Source organism: Protomyctophum parallelum, assembly GCF_964188405.1.
Source record: "Protomyctophum parallelum genome assembly, chromosome: 5".
Lineage (NCBI taxonomy): Eukaryota > Metazoa > Chordata > Actinopteri > Myctophiformes > Myctophidae > Protomyctophum > Protomyctophum parallelum.
In genome coordinates, this window is record NC_139702.1 from 51933744 (window position 1) to 51956504 (window position 22761).

The 22761-nt window shown below is 42.2% G+C and overlaps 3 protein-coding genes across 3 annotated transcripts in view; 2 read left to right on the forward strand and 1 right to left on the reverse strand.

Moving 5' to 3' along the window:
- The first annotated feature begins 30 nt into the window (after positions 1–30).
- Positions 31–6463, forward strand: sgsh (N-sulfoglucosamine sulfohydrolase (sulfamidase)). Its single transcript, XM_083765937.1, has 9 exons — positions 31–291; positions 647–807; positions 1115–1220; positions 1879–2246; positions 2489–2570; positions 2894–3097; positions 3562–3725; positions 4994–5211; positions 5670–6463. Exons 1-9 carry the CDS (start codon positions 207–209, stop codon positions 5851–5853), a joined length of 1572 nt encoding a protein of 523 aa, XP_083622063.1. The 5' UTR covers positions 31–206; the 3' UTR covers positions 5854–6463.
- A 3231-nt stretch (positions 6464–9694) lies between these two features.
- npb (neuropeptide B) lies at positions 9695–11084 on the forward strand. The gene is made up of 2 exons (XM_083764643.1): positions 9695–9971; positions 10619–11084. The coding sequence occupies exons 1-2, from the start codon at positions 9708–9710 to the stop codon at positions 10745–10747; spliced, it is 393 nt and encodes a 130-aa protein (XP_083620769.1). The 5' UTR covers positions 9695–9707; the 3' UTR covers positions 10748–11084.
- A 767-nt stretch (positions 11085–11851) lies between these two features.
- Positions 11852–22761, reverse strand: part of gnav1 (guanine nucleotide binding protein (G protein) alpha v1) — a 34943-nt gene continuing 24033 nt past the window's right edge. The window contains exons 6-10 of the mRNA XM_083764969.1: positions 17970–18099; positions 17054–17125; positions 13889–13976; positions 12333–13511; positions 11852–12079 (exon numbers count right to left, since the gene is read on the reverse strand). Coding sequence (XP_083621095.1) covers positions 13321–13511; positions 13889–13976; positions 17054–17125; positions 17970–18099 — 481 coding nt within the window. The 3' untranslated portion in view covers positions 11852–12079; positions 12333–13320. The remainder of the gene's footprint in view (positions 12080–12332; positions 13512–13888; positions 13977–17053; positions 17126–17969; positions 18100–22761) is intronic.

Here is a 22761-nt window from a genome sequence, read left to right on the forward strand (position 1 = left end):
GACTAAAAAGGCGGGGCCTAAGTTGTTTCAGGAAGGCATGTGCTATAACACTAAATTGTTTCAAATTATTTGTAAAACAACAAATATATCGCCTTTGATTCACTAGACTTTACGTAGAGTAGACCCTGAGCAAAACAGTGGACATGTTTCGTCTGGAAACCGTGCAAAATTGAACTGCTTGAAAGTGTCCAAGAAGATTTGGCATTATGCCGAATGCATTGGCTTTCTTTTTGGTTTTGGCAACATGTTACATGGGAGAGTCCAAGAAAAGAAATGTTCTTCTAATAATCGGTGAGTCAAAATCTTTGCCCTCTCGATTGACCAACTATAGTCTGTAATTAATACGTTTGTGTAACGCTCTGATTCAACCCATTTCATCCCAGAAAGACTTGTGTTCTGGTTCATTCTACAGCAGGGGTCTTCAACGTTTTTCCAGGCCAAGGACCCCCCCCCCCCCTATCTAAAAGAGAGATCAATCAATGTGCTGAGCCTGAGATCTGATGTGCTGCAGATTAAACTTTGTCATAGATTTATTTCATAGCTTCATAGACTTGTTTGACAGCACTAGCTTTAGTTTAGCACCACATCACATGCACACCTTTTTGTAACCTTTGTCTGTCACTGTGTGCCTCCTTCCCTCCTTCAGCCGATGATGCAGGTTTTGAGACAGAGGTGTACAACAACTCTGTGGTCCACACACCTCACCTCCGCTCGTTAGCACAGCAAAGCGTGGTGTTCCAGAACGCCTTCACCTCTGTCAGTAGCTGTTCCCCGAGCCGCTCCGCCATCCTCACTGGCCTGCCACAGGTAGGTATAGCAGTGTACCGCAGCACTCATTCATTAATGACTTGAATTTATATAATGCTGCCTTTCAAAATCCCAAGGACGCTTTACAGTACATTAACAAAAACAAAAAAACTATTTGCCAAAAGTGTCTCTTAGACACTCTTAGTCTTCAGTGCAGACTTGAAACTCATTGGAACTCATTCATTCATTCAGTCTGTCAGAGGTAACAGTACACTCATCCAGTCAGTCAAGTCTCTCATCCATTCAATCAGTTGATTCATTTTACCCCTTATTTGGGACTTACAGGCTCTTTATGTGTCCCCTCTAGCATCAGAATGGAATGTACGGACTGCATCAGGGTGTCCACCACTTCAACTCATTTGACGGAGTACAAAGTCTGCCTCTACTCCTTAGCCAAGCCAACGTACATACAGGTATACAATTATCAAGTAACCTACTACTGCATACAGCATAAGGAGAGCAACAAAACCCACATTGTTGTTTCTGCTTTCATGTTTTTTTTTCTCTCCATGTTTCAAGTTTTCATGTGCGTTCTCTAAACTGTTCAAAGCAGGTGTGATTAGATGAGTGTAACATGGGTGTCATGTCAAGTTACTTCTGTTGCCCGAAACAAAGGGAGTCTACCAACGTGCCTCAAGCCTAGAACGGCTGGTCCGGTGCATCACAGGAACAAGGACACAAGTTGCACGTTTCGACCTTTGCGGTCTTCATCAGAGTCATGATGAAGACCGCATAGGTTAGTCTTTTCTTGTACTGGCACCTATTAAAAAGGCTCGACATGTCCGTGACGCTCCAGTGTCCTCTCCTCCTGTTACTTTTGTTTCCATTATAATATATTTTAGTTTGCATTGTGTGCAGTTGGAATGGTGGGTGGGGGTATTAAGAGGTTTAGATGTTGATTATTGTGCAAATGCCTTAATTTAATGACTTCAATGTGTTTGGTATGACTATGATGATTCCTTGCCTTGCCTATGTGGTAGACTTTAATGGAGATGGACTACATGCATGGAATGTAATAAAATAAAATACACCTTTGGTGTATCTCTCTTGTCTTTTTTCTGTCACATACAGGCATAATTGGGAAAAAACATGTTGGTCCAGGACCTGTCTATCCCTTTGACTTTGCCTACACCGAGGAGAACAACTCCGTCCTCCAGGTGGGGCGAAACATCACCCGTATCAAACTCTTGGTCCGCAAGTTTTTCCAGACCCACAAAGCCGAAGCCGTAGAGGAAAAAGAAAGTAATGAAATAAAAATTCAGGAGAGAGGAGAGGAAGAGAGACCATTCTTTCTATACGTAGCGTTCCACGACACCCACAGATGTGGGCATTCCCAGCCCCAGTATGGAGCCTTCTGTGAAAAATTTGGGAATGGTGAAATGGGAATGGGAAGAATTCCAGACTGGACTCCAGAATACTACTCTCCAGAGCAAGTTACGGTCAGTCCCCAATACTGGATTTATCTTACAGATGAGAAGTTATTTATGATGTTCAAAAGTGGGCCCACCAGTTTTAATATGCGATTTATTTGATGAAAACATTTATCACCCACAAACAGTTAAAATCTTGTCTTTCCGATGATTACTGTTTCTATCTCTACTGTCACTTATTGTGTAAATATCAGTTACAGACAGTAATATGTGTTATCAGGTCTTGTCTGCTCTGTTCTTGTGTCCGTCAGGTGCCCCGTTTTGTACCCGACACACCTGCATCGCGAGCTGACCTCGCAGCCCAGTATACCACTGTTAGTCGACTGGACCAGGGTATGTGACGCACCCAAACACCCATGCTCTCACATTCACCGTGGTACAATTAACCACAGTTAGGTCTGACCAAACATTTTGATTGGCTGCGAGGTATTCTAAATGCACACAGCCGCCAGCTGACAGAAGTACGGTAACTAAAAGAATATTGTTAAATCGTCAGCACAGCACAGTAACAATATTTCACAGTATAGCTCAACCTCTCTGTTGTATATCTAGTGTATTATGATAAAAAAAAAAACTATCACTGCAACAATAAACAATTCACCAAACTAAATTGAGCTTGTTTTCTATCTCTCTTTCTACCATGTCTTCACTGGAAGGTATCGGCTTGGTTCTTCAGGAGCTGAGAGATGCTGGCTATGAGAACAACACGTTGGTCATCTACAGCTCGGATAATGGAATCCCTTTTCCTAATGGCAGAACCAACTTGTACCACTCCGGTACAGCAGAGCCTATGCTGGTGTCATCTCCTGAGCACCGCGAGCGCTGGGGAGAAACCAGTCAGGCCTATGTCAGCCTACTGGGTGAGACATGGATAAAATGAGAGTGGCTGCAGGAAACTGTGTTGACAGTCAAAAGAACACTATATATTATATCTGCATTGCAACCAGGTTTTAAAAGGTGATACAACCAACAAAGCAAAAACTATTAAATATTGTAAATACAAATAAAATGACAATACACCAAACATATCTTTATATCCTCACAGTTGTGCCTCCTCAGTTTCCTCACTTTTAAATTTTATTTTATATAAAAAGGGGAATTTGTAAAAGTGCTGTGGACAGTATTTGTTAATCAATGACATGTCAGCAATGATTTATCAAAGCACTAACATTGTATAGCCACAAGGGGGAGACTTCATACTGCTAGAGTATCTATGTCTATTGTCTGGAGTAAAGTTGAATAATTCCTCTCACTCTTTTCCTTTTGTTGCGTTGTCCTTTCTCCTGTTCTTCATGTCTTCATCAAGCTGTTTTCTCCTCCTCAGACATCACCCCAACTCTTCTGGACTGGTTCTCTGTTCCCTACCCGTCCTACCAGCTCCCTGGGAGCTCAGACTCCGTCCATCTGACCGGTCGCTCCTTACTGCCTGCCCTGGTATCTGAGCCCAGCGCCTGGCACACCGTCTACGCCAGCCAGTCTCTGCATGAGGTCTGTGGGGCTAGACAAGAAGTAGTTTCATTCATTCATTCATATAGCTGTTGGTGCTTGTACTAACCCATTCTGACCTGAGATCAGATTCACAACGAGGTTTCCACTGGACACACACTGGTCTGATTAACCCCATTCTGACCTGAGATCAGATTCTAAAAATGTCAGTCGTTCTTCGATTTTTCAAAAAATAGCAGACCTACAAGCTCGTATCGCGCCACTCGGTGGCGCGATATGAGCTTGTAGATCTGCTATTTTTCAATAGCTAAAGCACGACATGATGCCAACACCAAAATGGGTGCCCGGTCAGAATGGGCTAAAAATCTATTTATCAAATTGCCCAGGAATCTCCAAGCTGCAGTATTGTTTGTATAGTAGGGTATATTATATACCGGTAGTTACATTGCTTATTATGTAACTGTAGCATATACTTAGTGATATAGGAATATGTTTGGACCAGTACTGCTGTCAGAAGTAGGCGTATGGTAGAAAGGAGTTTGCATTGAAAATCAAAGAACCAAGAGACTGAAAATTATGCTTAATAGGATATTATTATTGAAGAAACAAAAATAAAATAAACAACATCAATCAATTCAGATAAAACAAAGTAATTCAACCCAAAAGTATAGACTCAGTCATGGTTTGTCCAAAGTCAAAGTCAATTGTTCAAAGTCATTCAAGGTCAGAGGGGTAATGTGAGGCAGTTCTTAGAGTGTATGCAGCAGTTATGGGGGGGAAGTGTGTGTGTGAGTGAAGGAGAGATCCTACCGTCCAGGTAGGACAGAAACAGGGGATCGCTCTGGGGCTTAGCTCGCCATTGTGTTCATCATCATCGCTCGGGGTTTCATGAACTAAAGGGAGAAACCTGGCCAATTCAGTTCAAGTGCTACAGCTCTTCCAGCTCATCAGTTCGGTTCATCAGTATGTATTTGGAGGTCTAAAACCAATCAGTATCAGTGTTAATATAATTAATTTTAAGGAAAGGGATGTGCACCTCACTGACTGAGACAAAATGGCTGTGCTTTATACTAGAGTGTGGTGATGATTGCTGATTGAAACTGGTCTGACTGAGTGAGTGAGTGAGTGAGTGATCGGTGTGATGAGCTGTGAACTGATGCAGATGGTAGAGGAAAGGGAAAACAAAACCCCAGTTTCATCAGTAAGTTAAACTTACCTTCAATGTCGGCTAATGTCTGGTCATAATTGCATGAACTGTTCATTACAAGTCCAGATAGTGTTGAGTGTTGACATTTCTTTCTCACTTACAGGTGACCATGTACTATCCAATCCGCTCTGTCCACCAGGGGGCATACCGCCTACTGCACAACATGAACTATCGCATGCCTTTCCCCATCGACCAGGACTTTTATGTGTCACCCACCTTCCAGGACCTGCTTAACCGCACTCATTTGGGGCAGCCAACATATTGGTTCAAAACCCTGGAGCAGTATTACTACAGGGACCGCTGGGAGCTCTATGACACCAGGTCTGACATAAACACAACTCGTTTTTGGCAATAATTGTTTACATACTGTAGTTGTTTCCACTTTAACACCACTCTGATTTGGAGGGTTGGATGACATTAACATCATAAAGAAATAGGGCATGGCATAGTGGTGGCCATTTTCTGGTTCCATTGATCTAGAATCCATTCATTTTTCCCATAGAGATTTCCAAAAATATGGGCATAAAAGGGACACAGACATAATATCGGTGGGGCATTCATTTCCAACTTGCATTATCTATAATAAATCCACAAATCACTGTATCTTTCCGTCTCAGTATGTCTATATCTTTTTCTTTTGCATAATAGAGATCTGTCTGTATTGGCTGTGGTCTGCATAAGGTCAATTGTCTGTGTCCTTTTATGCACGTACTGTATATGAAGAGGTTTTTCCTTTGGTTTGTAGTCGTCTTCAAATAATCCCAAATGTGTATGCGCAGGGTGGACCCAGAGGAAAGGAGAAACCTGGCATTAGACCCATCCTACAGCGGTGTTCTGGAAAGCCTGAGGCAGAGCCTGCAGAAGTGGCAGTGGGAGACTGGAGACCCCTGGGTCTGTGGACCAGACTATGTCCTGGAAGACAAGCTGGAGCCACGCTGCAGGCCACTCTACAATGGACTCTGATGAGCACTTTAGACTGATATGATCTGCATTACACAATGGCTGTATTTGCTGGAAATGTCTCAGCCATTGTGATCAGTATAGGTCAATGAACTGCCGATCTGGAGATTTGAATACTATTTTTTTAATTAGATTTAGAAGACTGGTATTGCTGGTAAAAATAAATCCCTGTACCTGGTGTACGTTGTATTTATAATATCTGATACGCTTATGTGGTTTTGCTTTCCAAGAATAAGCAAAATGCTGTGTTTTATACTTATACCTTTATGTCTATGGCTAATCTTACTACTTAATTTTTTGTCAGTTGTCATCTTAATTGTTCTCAATACATTAAAAGGTACATTTCCTGTAGTCCAGGCCTCCACATAAATATCTTATCCCATGGAAAGGAAATGTGAAATGTAATTAGACATGATTCAATACTCATTTGTGTTTTCAGGTATACGAAATGCTTTCCTCTTTTTCCCGCATCCCCTCAATGAGGAAAACGAACAAGGTAGATTCCGGTGATTTGTGGCAAGTCAGTATGGCAATGGTGGTATAGTATCAATGTTTTATTGACTTTTCATGTTATGAACATTTCCAACATTTTGTTAACATTAGTCTTTAGGCTGAGTGATATATGTGGTATAATTTTGTTCGTCTGACTCAGGAGTGAGAAAATGTATCAGAAGAGTAGCTGAATACTGTTTTATGGGTATAATCTGATTATGCAAAACAACCACATAATTCATTGTCTAAAGTATTCACTTTTCTGCCCATTTTTGATGTTTGTACGATGAATGGACATAACATCATAATATAACAACAGGCAGGCTGAATTATATTTCTGGTAGCCATACCGGGCAAATTAGATGGCTGCCACTCTGGAACAGGGTACATCTTAAACTTCTGAATTAAACATCATGACCATGAGTGGTACCTCTTTATAAGGATGTAGAAACCATTTAGACATTAGTTTGAAGAGTCAGGAACTCTGAAACTCAATGTTTTATCCCATTGATTGATTGATTGAAATATTTATTAACAGTTTGTAGAATTTACAGTACATTTTAAGCACAAACTCAATACAAAGACTGTCAACTGTGAGTGGACGACCCAATTAAGCATTACACTTGTTTACAACAGGGTCCACATTGTTCAATTCATCAAAACATTTAAAGACATACAAACATTTAGAGACATACAAATAGACATTTCTATGTAGCTAAATTCATCATATGGGAAGCAAAAAAGGGAAAAGATACAATATACAGTGAGGGAAAATGGGGTGGGGGGGATTCAGATTTTACAGAGGCCAGTTTCGAATTGCAGCCATCCGTAGGTGCCCTTTGAGAGCGGTTTTGAAGGAGTCAAGGGATTCACATGTCTTAATGACTGTTGGTAGGGCGTTCCACATTTTGGTGGCATAGGAGCGAAAAGAATTTAGTCCCTTGTTTGTGCCGAATCTGGGTTGTACATGGTTTGTTGCACTCCCTCTGGTGTTGTGGGTGTGGACTTCGTTTACATTAAGGAAGTATTTAGGCCCAGGCCGTAGCGTAACGGTCTGGGCACTGGACTGGTAATCCAGTCGCAGTGTGCCGCGGGTTCGACTCCCGGACCCGACACGGCCTTTACTGCATGTCATCCCCCCATCTCTCTCCCGTTTCCTGTCAGCCTACTGTCTGTCCCTTCAAAAATCAATAAAAGGTGTAAGCCGCAAAAAAAATATATATAAAAAAAAAAAAAAGGAAGTATTTAGACAGGTACATGGGTATCTTGGTGGTGTATCGAATCTTGTGGACCAGACCCATTGCAAGATGCTGTACTCTGTCGACGACCCTAAGCCATCCCAGCCTGTCAAAGTGGGCAGGGGTGAGGTGGGTTCGGGGGGTGAGGCCAAGTAGGAGCCTGACCAGTTTGTTTTGGGAGGTCTGGAGCCTTGTTTTAAGGGCCTTTGAGGTGCTGTGGTACCAAGAGGTGGATGCATAGTCAAAGAAACCTTGTACGAGGGCTCCTGTTAAGGTCTTCAAGGTGTTTTTGCTGACCAGTGAGGAGATCCTGTAAAGGAATCTTGTTCTTTGATTGACTTTTTTGATTACGTTGGTGGCCATCTTATCACCGGAAAGATTGGCCTCCAGGATGGAACCTAGGTAGGTAATTTGATCTTTTCGTGTGATAATATTGTCACCCACTCTAACCAAGAAGCCATCTGCCTTGCTGAGATTACTATTTGATCCGAAGAGGATGGATTCAGTTTTTCCCAGGTGTAAGGATAGTTTGTTATCAGCGAGCCAGGTGCAGATTCTACCGAGTTCAGAGCTGAGGGTCTTTTCAACCTGCAGTTTGTTCCTGTCCGAGACCAGCAGTGCTGAGTCATCTGCGAACAGGAACAAGTTGCAGTCACAAGCTGAAGTCATGTCATTAACATATATTAGGAACAGTAAAGGCCCTAGTATGCTTCCTTGTGGGACGCCACAGCTCACTGGGAGGGGAGGGGACAGTGTTCCGTTCACCTCCACCATCTGTTCTCTCCCCTCCAGGTAGGATTGCATCCAGCTCACTGATGTGCTATCAAAACCAATAGCTTTAAGCTTGTTAACCAGTATGGAGTGGTTCACGGTGTCAAAAGCCTTTTGGAGGTCCAGCATGACCATGCCGCAGTATTTTCCAGCGTCCACCTCGTGTTTGATGTGGTCGCTCAGCACACAACTCGACTCAGGAAGATAAAGTAAAAAATTGATGTACGGTAAATTAGGATGACACAACTACACACACACACACACAAGATACTGATGTTATGGTTCTATGTTTAGAATAAAATAAAACAGCAGATGGGGCTGATGGCTCTTTTGTCCACACTGTATAAAATGAATAGTTTCCTGTTTATTTTATTTATAGCCTACTTGAGAAAGACCAATACCGGTCGAAACGTTGTAGGCCCTATGTCTGCTATGCCTGCTATGATTGTGAATATAAATACTTGAAGCATTACAAAGAGTTGCGAGCCCTTGCTTTTCTTCATGGTTCTATGTTTAGCCTTCCAAAAGGACATCCCTTATTGTCCTTTCTATCACTGGCGTCAAGACGTGGTACACAAAACTAAGCAGTTTCAGTGCTGGCAATTTTGAAAGGCTTTCCGTTCCGTCCACTCCTGCCGTGTCTGCAGCTTGAGCACTGGGACGAGCAAGAGCACACCTGTGCCTCTGTGGTCCTTATATTGTTACAATTTACAGGCAAGCTGCGCCCTGAATCAATGACAGTGTTGTGTTAAAAAATATCAAAATGAGCGCAAATGTCAGTTTTCTCTGCCACCAACCAGACTGGTGTGCCTTTGCTTCTTGTGTGCGTCTGGTTATTTTATATTCTTTTAAATGCCAATCCAATTCATATCACCTTGATATAAATGCCATGTATAGTTTATATTTGCATTAATTAATTTAAATGTTTAACGTATTGACTTGTGTTTGAACGTTAACTTTATTCAGAAGTGGCAGCTATTACATTGTCAGTCATGAAACTTGTAAAAACTAGTTTTTTTCCCCCCTGTAAACAACACACAATGACAAAGGTTTATGTTCAGATTCACTTTTTCTTTCCACTAGCGTCAGAACAGAACACACCAATTGAAGACCCCCAGCAAATGAATCAATCGGATTGGTCTTTTTTTTTTCCTCCTTTCGCGTAATGATGAATCATCATCCACCCTGCATCTCGATCGATTTGACGAAATTGTTGGTCACGAATCACGATAGCATCGTTGCGTCTAGCCTATATAAGCTATAGAGCTGGGGAGTTTAAAGCGACATAACGAAGAGCCCGCTCCACTCCACTTCGCAAGTTCGCTGCGTAAAAAAGTGTCCAAAGTCGTGTGCGTTATGGAGAGGTCCGTGCGCTTTGCTATGGTGTGCATCGGCATCTCGCTGCTCATCTCGGTCCATCCAATTGACGCGTGGTACAAACAGGCAACCGGCCCCGCGTACTACTCGGTGGGTCGAGCCTCCGGTTTACTCTCCGGTATCAGGAGGTCGCCTTACGTCCGAAGGTCCGAATCCGAAGAAACGGCTGTCGACAGTGGAGAAACAGCCGGCAACAATGTGGTTCCCGAGGGCAGCAAGCAAATCTCTATTCTTAAAAACATGGTAAGTGCTATTTGAAGGGATAAATAATAACGAAACAACTGGCATTTATTTATTTAGCAGTTTTGTTTCCTTAACCTTTCCCCCCCCGTTTCCTGTGTTTACGACTTAGGCTATACATATTTATTGCATTTATTTGCAAAGCACTTAGCCAGTAAATGTGTTGCAGTTGCAGTCCTATATAGGCTATTATATGTTCTCAAAAGTGGGAACTACTGTATGTTCCTGACAACAAACTATACCAACAGGCGCTGTCCCTTCAGCACCGCGATTAACGAATCAAAACTATTTGTGCTGGCTAAAAACAATATAGGAAATTGACATGGAAATGATCTATAGCCTACATCTTGACTTATTTGTGTGTGACTGATTACTAGGCCTATACATTTTAATACAGAGACTTGCAAGCAGTCATAATTTACATAATTGTGCGCGCTTCAGGCAAAGTTAAGTTCCTGACAAACTCTCCACCCAAAGACGCTGTCCATTCAGCACCACGATTAACTCTTGCCCTATAGTCTAAAAATGTATAGTTGTAATGTAAACTATAGCTATGCTACGTTTGATCTAAAAACAGATGATAGGTCTAAGAAATAGGCTATACTGTGGAACACTTTTAGAAGCCCCGGACTTTGTTTGTCTTTATACAGGCGATATGCTTGAAGGACATCTCTCCAAATCTGAAGAGCTGTGAGTTGCTCCGGGACGGTACGGGTACCTTCCAGTGCCAGGCTGAAGTCTTCCTAACGCTGGACTCCTTGGACTGCTTGTCCGCATGATCAACAACAAAACACCCCCCGCTCCAGCATCATTTATACTCCGTAGTATAGTATAACGGTGTTGCCTGCCCAAAACAACATCATGATCTACCAGCTGCTTGTAGAGATAATGTTATTGTAGGCACGCCACACCGACGTGCAATGGAAGTTAAAGTATTGAACGGAGTAAGGGGTTTGAAGAGGAGTGACTAACGATGAACTGTTGCAGACTTTGAATGTTATCTCGTTAAAAAAAAAAAAAAAACCATTTGCTTTGGCTCCGTAATAAACCGAAGTGAGGCGTAGTAGCCTAAACGTGAGATGTTTGTTATTCTTTTCAAATAATCTCCATACCCATAATTCCACCCCTCACGCAAATGTATACCGTAATACAGTAGGGCAGGCAGCTATGTATAGAATGTTGATTGCAGAGTGGATCTTTACCAGAAGTAGGCTACTTTTATTTTATTTATTAAAAAAGAATAAGTACAATTAAACTTGTGTAGTCGAATTGTCTGTATTCTGTTCCTGCATAACCAACTGAAAATGGAAACCGGAATGATAAAACAATATGCCCAGCCAGGCATGCACATTCCATGATTTCCTTTGTCTACCACATTGTCTATATTTAAAATAATTTCAAAGATGTCTAATAACTTTATAGGTTAACATGTATCTTTATTACATTAATTATATATTTTTTGGTATAGCAGAGAGAATACAAAGTCTAAGCATAGTACATAGGCCTATATGTAAAAGTTACATAATTGTATGAAACATTATTTAAATATAAGAAGTTCATTCCAAGGCACTTAGGATGTATTTCCCCTCCAGTTTCTCTAGAGGGAGACTTATTTTGTTCTCACTTTAATCCATTCTGAACGGGCACCCATTTTGGTGTCAGCATCATGTTATGCTTTAGCTATTGAAAAATAGCAGATCTACAAGCTCATATCGCGCCACCGAGTGGCGCGATACGAGCTTGTAGGTCTGCTATTTTTTGAAAAATCGAAGAGCGGCTGACATTTTTAGAATCTGATCTCAGGTCAGAATGGGTTAATCAGACCAGTGTGTGTCTGGCGGAAACCTCGTATGAATCTGATCTCAGGTCAGAATGGGTTAAATATCTGTGATGTACCACACCACTCTTCAGTCAAGACAGACACAAAGACAGATGAAATAGTCCATCCAGTAGCCTAGAGGGGATTCTTCATCTGTAGAAATGCCATTCAGTTCCCTATAAAGAAAGCACCCTCCCAGCTTTGGCGGACAATAATTATAAATGGTGTTTATCATGTCAATACAGGAAAACATATGACTAGGCCACAAAAAATAAGCTTAACCCATTCTGACCTGAGATCAGATTCATACGAGGTTTCCGACTGGACACACACTGGTCTGATGAACCCATTCTGACCTGAGATCAGATTCTAAAAATGTCAGTCGCTCTTCGATTTAAAAAAAAATAGCAGACCTACAAGCTCGTATCGCGCCACTCGGTGGCGCGATATGAGCTTGTAGATCTGCTATTTTTAAATAGCTAAAGCACGACATGATGCTGACACCAAAATGGGTTCCCGTTCAGAATGGGTTAACTGAAGAGTACAGTTAAGCTTATTGTTTTGGTTGTTGTAGAACGGCGTTGCTTGCAAAAAAAATCAGCTATTGTTGACGAGCGATAAAATCATCTGACAAACTATGAATTAGCTTTAGTTTGAGACAAAAAAGAGAAGCGTGAGGAATAAAGTAAAGTTTGTAAAGTAACGTAGGAAGAAAGCTTAGAGATGTGTTTTACAGTTTCTCACACACACACACACACACACACACACACACACACGAAATGAAATGACACTGCTTGAAATGAAATGTGACGTCATACCCATGAGTCATAACATTTGCAAAGTACAAAAACATAAATAACCAATATAGAAGTGTGATTACACACACACTTTTACAAAAGTTCAGGACCATGGCTAAAGATTAGTCAAAATGTATTTTTTTCTTTCTAGTAGTGTTATGATTCATATTAAACACAAGAGATGTAGACAAAACACTTCTGGTGCTAGAATTCACACTGTGATATACAGTGTGAAAAAAGTCTTCAAAGGGTAACATAAAAATGGCTATGCTGTGTGCCATAACGACATTTTTGTGCTTCTGCACTTTAAAAGAATGACTTTTTCACACAAGCAAGGGGCTTCCAGTCTTTATCTGGGCACTAAGGCCTAATTCCTACTTAATACCGGTGTTGTGCACCTAAAATAGATCTACAAGCTCACAACGCACCGCAGCCTGTAGGACTGAAAGAAACCAGCCACGTTTAGTGTGCCAGCCATAGTGTGTAGAAAGAACGCCTTGCAACAGCAGGACCCGCTCTCAAGTCCCGTCCCGAGCTTGCATTGCGGAAGTGTCCTTCAAACACTGATTCCCGGACCACGATCCAAACAGCAGTGGCTTGGACTTTCACACTAAAAGGTGCATAGCACAAAATATATACATTTCCCTACTAGTCTTCAATACAGTAGCAACAAACCAGGCACTGGCTAATGGAGCAGGAGAGACAAGGTTAGGATCAAATCCACTCTTCATAGAAGTCATAGAAGCGACACAGCCTCCAGGTTCTCTTTGATGATGGTGTCCATCACAACCTGAAAGACGATCTGTATGTTGGAGGTGTCGGTTGCTGTGGTGAAGTGGTGGTAGATGAGCTTGTTCGGGATGGTGTTGAGAGAGACGAAGGTGGCTGCTATGAATCGAGCCGCCGTGTCCACGTCACAGTCAGCACCTCGTAAAGTATGGAAGATAAACCTGGTGAAAACCTTCAGCACGTTTCTAACTCTCAAAACCCTTCCAAACATCGCACCCTTTCTGTTCATCAAAGAAGACTAAAATGGATTTTCTCTACATATATGATCACATATAGGAGGTCAAGGTAGGTGAAATGAATGCTGCTCTGCTTGCTGACCCCAATCTCAGTTGTCTTATTCTTTTTTTTTGCATTTATATTGACATTTGTATGCGATGTGGGGAGCAAGCACTGAGACCAAACCAAGGAAATAACCCAGTTGGTGTGGGTATGTGTGAGAGTGCATTGACTTCTTGGTTATCAGTATATGTAATAATTGAGTGTTCTGACTGCATTTGCCCAGCATATATTCTCACCTTTAAATTGAGGAAGATATAACCGTAGATGTCGGCCAGAGTGTAAAATCTTCTCTTGAAAAAGATCAATCTTGTTCATGAATAAAATCTGCAATAAACAAAACAGACATATTACGTCAAATGTGGCTCAGTGATACAATTTCAAGAATGCAGTGTTGCAGTGTAATTACAAACTAAATAATATTTAAAAGGATAAATGTATGGAAAATGTTCCACAATGTTATTTAGATACAATGGGAATCAATAGTTGTGTTGATGCCGGCATAAGATGGTGATGTTGGGCCAATTATCCAGCTCCACACATCAGTGGACAATCAATCGTCCCCGTACCCAGCTACAGCAGTCCACCGGCACTCAACAGCATGAGACTTCATACACCTCTTAACCTTGCCTTCTGGTCTCATTCTATTCACTTCATCTTTCATCTTTCAGTTCAATGTGCCAGTGTACGTTGTACTTGTGTATCAGCGCACGCAGTAAATGTGAAGGACATGGCTTTTAGCATCAGTGCACGCAGTAAATGTGAAGGACATGGCTTTTAGCATTGTGAAGAATATGGGATTCCATAATTATACAATGATATTCTTCCTTGTGTGATTGACATGCATTGCTCTTGTGTCCTTGAATCTGTAGTAGACCTATTTTTGGTGATTAGCATAGGGTGTCGGCCTGCAGGGTGATATATCCTGGAGCTGAAGTCCGGTGGCTAGCCTATCTGTATGACAAAAGAGTTTGTTGACCTGAAAGAACAGACTGGCTGATCAAAGACTGTGCCACTAATAATATGCAAACAAATGTCGACCCCCACGCCAATGTAGAGTGCTTAAAGTAGTGACCAAATATACAATGAGTTGTCAGTCAGGGCGCGAGCCTTGTGTGGAGACGTTGGCCACTTTGCTGGCGGGCGTGAGTCTATGCTGTAAGCTGCTGTACTTCGTTGAAATAAACATCGTGGAACATCATCTCGTCTCATGTCTGCCGTGTACAATTCTCCTCTGTATGGTATGAAATAAATATACATCAATTGCATTTGTAGTTTTTAGTATTACTACAGTATGCTGTATATTTGTGACTTATAATGTTTTTGTTCGTTTTATTTTTCAGGTGACTTTTCTAATTTTATAGTTTTACCTGTTTTTAATTAATAACATTTAGGGCGCGTTCGGAAACGCGCACCGGGAATGTGGTCAGTTTGTTGAGTGTGGTGGGCGGTGACGTCACAGAGTGCGTTCAGTGTGCCTTATTTCCGAACGACCACAGCTGTGACTCACACGAATCACACCGGCCAACCCCAGCTTCAGGGTAGGGTCGCTCAGTGCGTGCACTCGGCACACCCGGTGTGCAGCGCACTGGATTTTCGAACGACAACGCACTGAGTGCACTGAATAAACGAACAACAAGAGAGCACACCAGTGCGTTCAGGGCGCATTTCCGAACGCGCCCATTATTACCTGTAAATTACGTGAGATTAACTTTATAAACCCCACGGGGTTTTACAACCTCACCTGCACAATGTTTTATTATGTTGTTGGCCATGTTGTTTTGTTGCTATAATTGATACATTTTTAGTATTGTATTTAACTTTATACAATACTAAAAGTGATCAGTGTAATATACTTACACTGATCCCTTATCCTGCAGTGCATATGAGTATTCAATGTTCTTCTCTCTCATCTTTCTCTGTCTGTCTCTTTCTGAATGCAAACCTTTGTCTTTGATGTGACCACTGTTACCGGAAAACTGGTCTCTCTTTCAGCTTCTATATGATCACAGAGACGAATTTGATTTCATTGAAGAGAACAATGAATGTAGGATCGACTAGGTGTGTAATACTAATTACTACTAACCAGCCACAGTGAAGAGCTAATTGAGGTGGAAGTAACAACCTCGATCCTCCCACATAAAAAGAGAGCATCGTTAAACACTTGTTTAATGAGCCTGGTAGCCATATAATACCGATGCCCACACACAACCCTGGACACAAACATGTCTCATGCTTTTTCCATCTCTCTCACACATATAGGTTATTTTTTGTGAGAGAGAGAAAAAAGACTAAATGATGGCATTTACAAACCACTGAACCAGTCAATGTTTGCACGACACACTTTACTGAATCTCTGTCTTGCTTCCAAACTTTTGGTAGTGTGGTGAAGCAGAAGTTTCTATCCTTGCACGTCGACCAGTCTTTGTTTTGGTCAATACACTTCATACACTTTGAGAAGTGCATTTTGTCTTGACTTTTAAATACTGCCATCAGTGACTCCACACACACACACACACACACACACACACGGTTTAATCATGAATGACAGGGGACTCGCAGACGAAAGGTTATATCAATGCACCCTGCTTGTGTGCATGTTGTGCACTCGTACATGCATGTTACATGTTTTTCCCAGACACACAGGTCTCCTCCATTAATCCGTGACCACTCTGCCCATCACTAACGGACTTGCTATACGTAGTGTATGTATGTACAGTAATTAGACAGTTGCGCGTGTGCGCGCACACACACACACACACACACACACACCAGAGCACACACATCTATGGGCCACACACACACATTTTGCAAATTATATTTCCGATTCTTCTGTGAACGATGAAACTCATAAAACATTCATGAACTGTAATATCCAGGATATCAGTGAATACATGTACTTATGTACTTCTTATATCTGAATTTCTGCCTTTCTGTCTTCAGCATTTACTTGTTTGAGATTATCAGATTTATATTTATGTTAGCAACCGTGGCGTTCTAAGTTAATTTACACTTTGTATTTTGCTGACACACTGAGACCGTAAAGGTCTGTGGTCATAATGGAGATATAATTAACAATAGATGCCATTTCTTCTTCGTATTACATTTTGGACTTTTATATATACGTATTACATATACACATTTTTACCTAGTCCCTAAAAGTCCAAAACGTAATGCGAAGAAGAAAAATCACACCTGTGTGAACTGAGTGTTGCAACTCTCTCTCTCTCTCTCTCTCCCCCCCTCTCTCGGTTTCTGGCGCCCCCTACTGGTATTATAAAGTCACATACTCGTGCTCACTGATACACAGGTACACACACAGGTACACGGACTTTGCTGGTTGTAGGAGTGGTTGCACCACTCAAAAAAAAAAACACGACTTTATTTTTAAGCAGATGGCTTACCATGGAGGTACTCCTGAAGAATACATTATTGCATATGGAGGAGAAGAGCTTTAGACTCTCCTGCAGACGATTCTACAAAGGGAAGACATTGACATCATCATCATCGTAAAGTGGTGAGAGAGCATTTTACCATCTTTAAACAAAGTCAGGTCCAGAGACAGACCCTATGATTGCTGGTGGCTGCAATACTGATACCAAGCATGCTCTGATTTAAAGGGATTGTGACATAAAAAAAAAGGTTTTGGAATTGTTCTTATTTTTTTTAGGTTTTCTAATCTCAATTGCACCCAAAAAACATGAACTTTTAACATTCAGTAGATTTTCTGTGATCTGGGGTTTTCTGGCTCAAACAGGTGCTCTGATTTGCCGGCAGTAAGTGATGTAAGACACTGCAAATCCCATATATGTCAATGGGATTTGCCAGCAGATGTAACTGTTTTCACTGTTTGCCTGTTTTCATTGTAGGCTTCCAAGGCTTCCAAACCCCAAAGAAAACTTCAGACCACAGAAAATCCACTGAATGTTCAAAGTTCAGGTTTTTTGGGTGTAATTGAGGTCATAAAACCTCAAATAAAAAATAAAAATAAAAATAAATGAAAATGAATGTCATAAAACCTTTAACCCATTCTGACCGGGCACCCATTTTGGTGTCAGCATCATGTTATGCTTTAGCTATTTAAAAATAGCAGATCTACAAGCTCATATCGCGCCACCGAGTGGCGCGATACGAGCTTGTAGGTCTGCTATTTTTGAAAAATCGAAGAACGACTGACATTTCTAGAATCTGATCTCGGGTCAGAATGGGTTCATCAGACCCAGTGTGTGTCCGGCGGAAACCTCGTATGAATCTGATCTCAGGTCAGAATGGGTTAAATAGAAGTGTCAAATGAAAGGAGCCGATTGGACGATGCCTTACCATGGAGGCGTCTTCCATCAGGGTCATGTCATACCCGCTGAGGGAGACCACAAACAGCACGGCCCTGACGTCCTCAAAACAACCCATCCACTTCCTCCGCTCCGTCCGCTGACCTCCGACATCGTACATCCTACAGGAGGATCATTCAAGTATACTATCAATACCTTGGAGAAAGAACAGAAACACTAGCTTGCAATACACAAAATAATAACTATACAGAAGACCCCTATCACTGTACATACTGTACATTAAATGAGCAAATGAAGGAAATGACTGTGGAATTCAAGTTCACAGCGTGTGTGTTGAACAGAGGCCAACTTGAAATTGGTTGGATTTTGCTTCGGCATGTCCAAATGGAGAAACAATTTAAGTTAAGAGTGTCGCTTTGTTTCGGGCAGGCAGAACAGTGAGAAGAATTACACCCGTGTGAACTGAGCAGTGTAGGCTGTGTGTGTGTGTGTGTGTGTGTGTGTGTGTGTGTGATCTGTATGTGGCCCCAATCAGCGGCAGGGCTGCAGGGGTCAATGGGTCGTACTTAGACATACAGACACAGATCACTCATTGAAGTGGTTTGCGCCTCTCAAAAAACAACACACAGATAGGAATACACGTAAAAGCAGGAAGAGATGGAACTTAACTGTTTTAAAACTTTGCTAAATTAGAGCCATCATCTTCTATCCTCAAGTTGAGTCTCCAGGTAACTACTATTTATGGGGTAATTAACTTGATAATTGAATCTTTAAAGAAATGTATCAAATATTACGTTTTGATTTTTAACGTGTTTATCTTTCCAATGCAATGAAGGATTTTCCTGCTCAACTTGTTGGCACAATCAGGTACACACTGGAATGCAAGTTTCCAAAATGGGAGTCAAGATCACGTAGGGTAGGAACCTGGCACAAAAGGGTAACATTTACTATCTATCTATAAATGCACCGAGTCTGTCTGTCCGTCTGTCTGTCTGTCTGTCTGTCTGTCTGTCTGTCTGTCTTATCTGTGTGTAATCCACGTAACTCGAGAACCGTTCGCCCCACCGACTTCAAATTTGACACACGCGTGCCACACCACCGCAGGGAGTGCAGTGCCCGGTGTTGAGTCGGTCAGACCCACGGTTGTCCAGAACCCCCCAAAAAGGCTTCTGCCCGCCTGTGCCTTGGACAGGGCCCCTGCCCAGGGTCCATATATGGAGAGCTGGCCTGTTCCGACATCCTTCTGCCGTCTGCACATACTCCATATTTGGGCATTCCTGACAAAGAACTCCATATGGGCATAAAAGGGACACAGACATAATATCTGGGTGGGGCATGCATTTCCAACATGCATCGTTCCAAGTAGGCCAGTGCCCAACGGGTACCACTGTAGAGGCCCCACGGGCACCGCTCTAGTACAATATGAAATGCCTGCATCTGTGGAGGGATAATGGAGAATGAGACGCATACACCGTTTCCATGTCGAGTTTGTCGGGAATGAAGAATGGTGAAATGGGTGTATATTGCTGCCCGTTTGCAGCACACTGAATGATTGTCTACATCTGTGTTTCAACAGTGGGGGGGTCAGTTAGTCATACAGTACATCGGCTGGCCTCCACAAGGGTCTGTCAAAAATCTCATTGTGCACATTAAATTCTCTTAATCTAAAAGAATGTATGTCCCCTCACTCAATTTCCTCTTGTTCCAATCTCACCTCTTCACAACCCCTCCACTCTTTCCCTCTTGCTGTGGACTCTCTGCTCAAATAAATTCGCCCTCTTCTCCAATATTGCTTGGTTATCCAGATGGTTTCATTTTCATAACGGGGAAAAGAGGGAGCCTCAATTGTTTGAGGAGAAATACAGAGGGGTCAAAGGGCATATAGATGTCTGCAGCAAACCAGACCGGATGGGTGTGTGGGTGAAATTACATCTACATAAAGACAATCACACGCACACGCACAGACACTCGCACACGCACACAAATTGGAGAGTTAATGGCTTGAATAAATTCAGTATCCTCGTTTAATTGTTGATTAGTAGGCTGAGGATCAAGATGATGGGTTTGGTGTGTGTGTGTGACTGAGTGAGAGAGAGAGAGAAAGAAAGACTAAGGGAATTACTTTGTAAAAAAAGTGCCCTTCCGGGCACAGGTCTCCACCAGGTTATCCACAGATCCGTGCAGTTAGAGGTAAAAACACTTTTCGGCCAGTTATAGCGCCACCTTGAGGCTGAGTTGAAATTGTTCATGTGGCATTTCGTCCTCGGCCTAGTGGGAATGTGGGTGCACAATTTCACGGAATTCACGCGATGTGTTCATGATTTGCAGCATTTTGTTTGAAACTGAGCACTCCTGTGAACTTTGGAAGCCAATCTTAACCAATCAGGATGGAGTCTGATCAATCTGAAAGACCCGTTTCGTTGAATGGCTCTAGAGAGACTGTGTACCAATTTGCGTGATGTTTGGACAAAATCTGTAGGTGTACTGTGCAAAAACTTGTTTTGCACAAAGCGGCCTCCTGGTGGCGCTATAACAGGCCGTTCTGGAATGTTTGGGGCAGAGGTTCATGGTTGGCATCCAGGGAGTGTGTGTGCAAAATATGGCATCGACCGGGTTAACGGTGGCCGAGATTAGCTGTTCACGGACACACACACGGACGGACGGACGGACGGACGGACACACAAACGGACGGACGGAGTGCAAAACATACTCTCCCCACATGCCTTCGGCCTGGTGGAGACAACCAGGGTTTCTCAAAATGGGTGGCACCCTAGGTGGCACCGTCATGGAACCCTAGGTTCTGTGGAATACCAATTAAAGTATTCCTTGCGCCATATCCCAGGACACAAACACACACACACACACACACACACACCCCCCCCCCCCCTCTGCTGGTAATAAAAACCTTTGATTAACAGTCTTTCCAATACATGGTGTCAGTGGATGGCACCTAGTGATCTCTCAGACCCACATATTCAATAGGATTTTACAGCTTCTTTATTTCATCTTCCCCCGCATGCACGCACGCACACACACGCATGCACGCACGCACGCACACACAGCAGTAAGTGCAGTAGAATACACTTCTAACTCTCAGAACTGGGTTACTTGACAGTTTTCAAAAGAACAGTATTGTAAACATCTCTATGGTTAAAGAAACATTTGTTATGGTAAAAAGCTGTTATGCCAGTGAAAAGTACTTGACACTAGAGGAGTAATAGAAGAGCGGATTTGCACTTACTGTGATATAAACGAAGTTACGATACTGAGAATGAGTCCCATTTTATTTTTTACTGCCCTTTGAATCATAAACTGAAACATGAACTTCAAAAATTGTTTAGTAGGTGTGGAAACCTGGATCTGATATGATTAAGTGATGCAGAGACTGGTTTAGACTTTCGAACATAAGATATTCTTATATACTTAGAGAAAGTGTGGGACAAATACACAAAAAAAAACATGTGATGTATTGTATATTTATTTCCGTTTTGGGGTATTAACCAAATATTATCTTTTTGTGTAGTTTCTTTGCTCAGGAAGTGAATGTGATATTGCAGAGTGCGCAAGTACTGCGACCGGCTGGGTATGACGGTGTTGTCCGTCGGCCAATCAGGGACCACCATTCTTGGTGACGTAAAAAGATACGTCATCAAGTGCGCACGTAGGCCATGTATTTATGTTGTTTGTGTCTTATAATAGACACTAGCCCATTCTGACCTGAGATCAGATTCATACGAGGTTTCCGCTGGACACACGCTGGTCTGACGAACCCATTCTGACCTGAGATCAGATTCTAAAAATGTCAGTCGTTCTTCGATTTTTTTCAAAAATAGCAGACCTACAAGCTCGTATCGCGCCACTCGGTGGCGCGATATGAGCTTGTAGATCTGCTATTTTTCAATAGCTAAAGCATGACATGATGCCAACACCAAAATGGGTGCCCGTTCAGAATGGGCTAGACACGAAAATAGAAATTAATTCACTCCTCACACACACTCTCGACTCTTTCACTCACACGCACGCACGCACGCACAAACTGACTTGAGTAGGGGCCCCTACTCCCTCACACAAAGTGGTCCTTATAATGAAGAAGGCTAAAATGTTGAGTGTTCATTTATCTGATGGCTGAAGATTTGAATGAGTTGCAGCGTAATGTCTAAGGTTAGACAACACACTCTATATTTGGCCGTAGCTGCATTGGGAACTCCTTATATGGTTAAGGCTGAGTCATGGTGACATGAGTGTGCCGTCAGAGTTCCGGCCCCTGGCCAGCCAGCCTGAGATCAGATTCATACGAGGTTTCCGCCGGACACACACTGGTCTGATGAACCCATTCTGACCTGAGATCAGATTTAAAAAAATGTCAGTCGTTCTTCGATTTTTCAAAAATAGCAGACCTACAAGCTCGTAGCGCGCCACTCGGTGGCGCGATATGAGCTTGTAGATCTGCTATTTTTCAATAGCTAAAGCATAACATGATGCTGACACCAAAATGGGTGCCCAGTCAGAATGGGTTTTAATATACTAGAAGGTCGACCCGCATTTTTGAACCGATCAGAAGTGAAGGGTTCACGTTCGCCTGACTTAACACATGCAAAAAAACACTTAATCGAGCAGCCGTAAGCTACAGCCTATTTATTTCTGTAACGCCTCAACAAATGAATTTGCCATAGCTATGGAATCAACTCCTACATTATCTATCTGTTATTATTAACCAACACTAGAGGCAAGATGAAGATATTTGAAATGTTACTGGCTTTAAATGACAGTAAAATCCTCAGTGCTAATGTAATGCTTAAAGTGTAACCATTGACGTAAGTGGA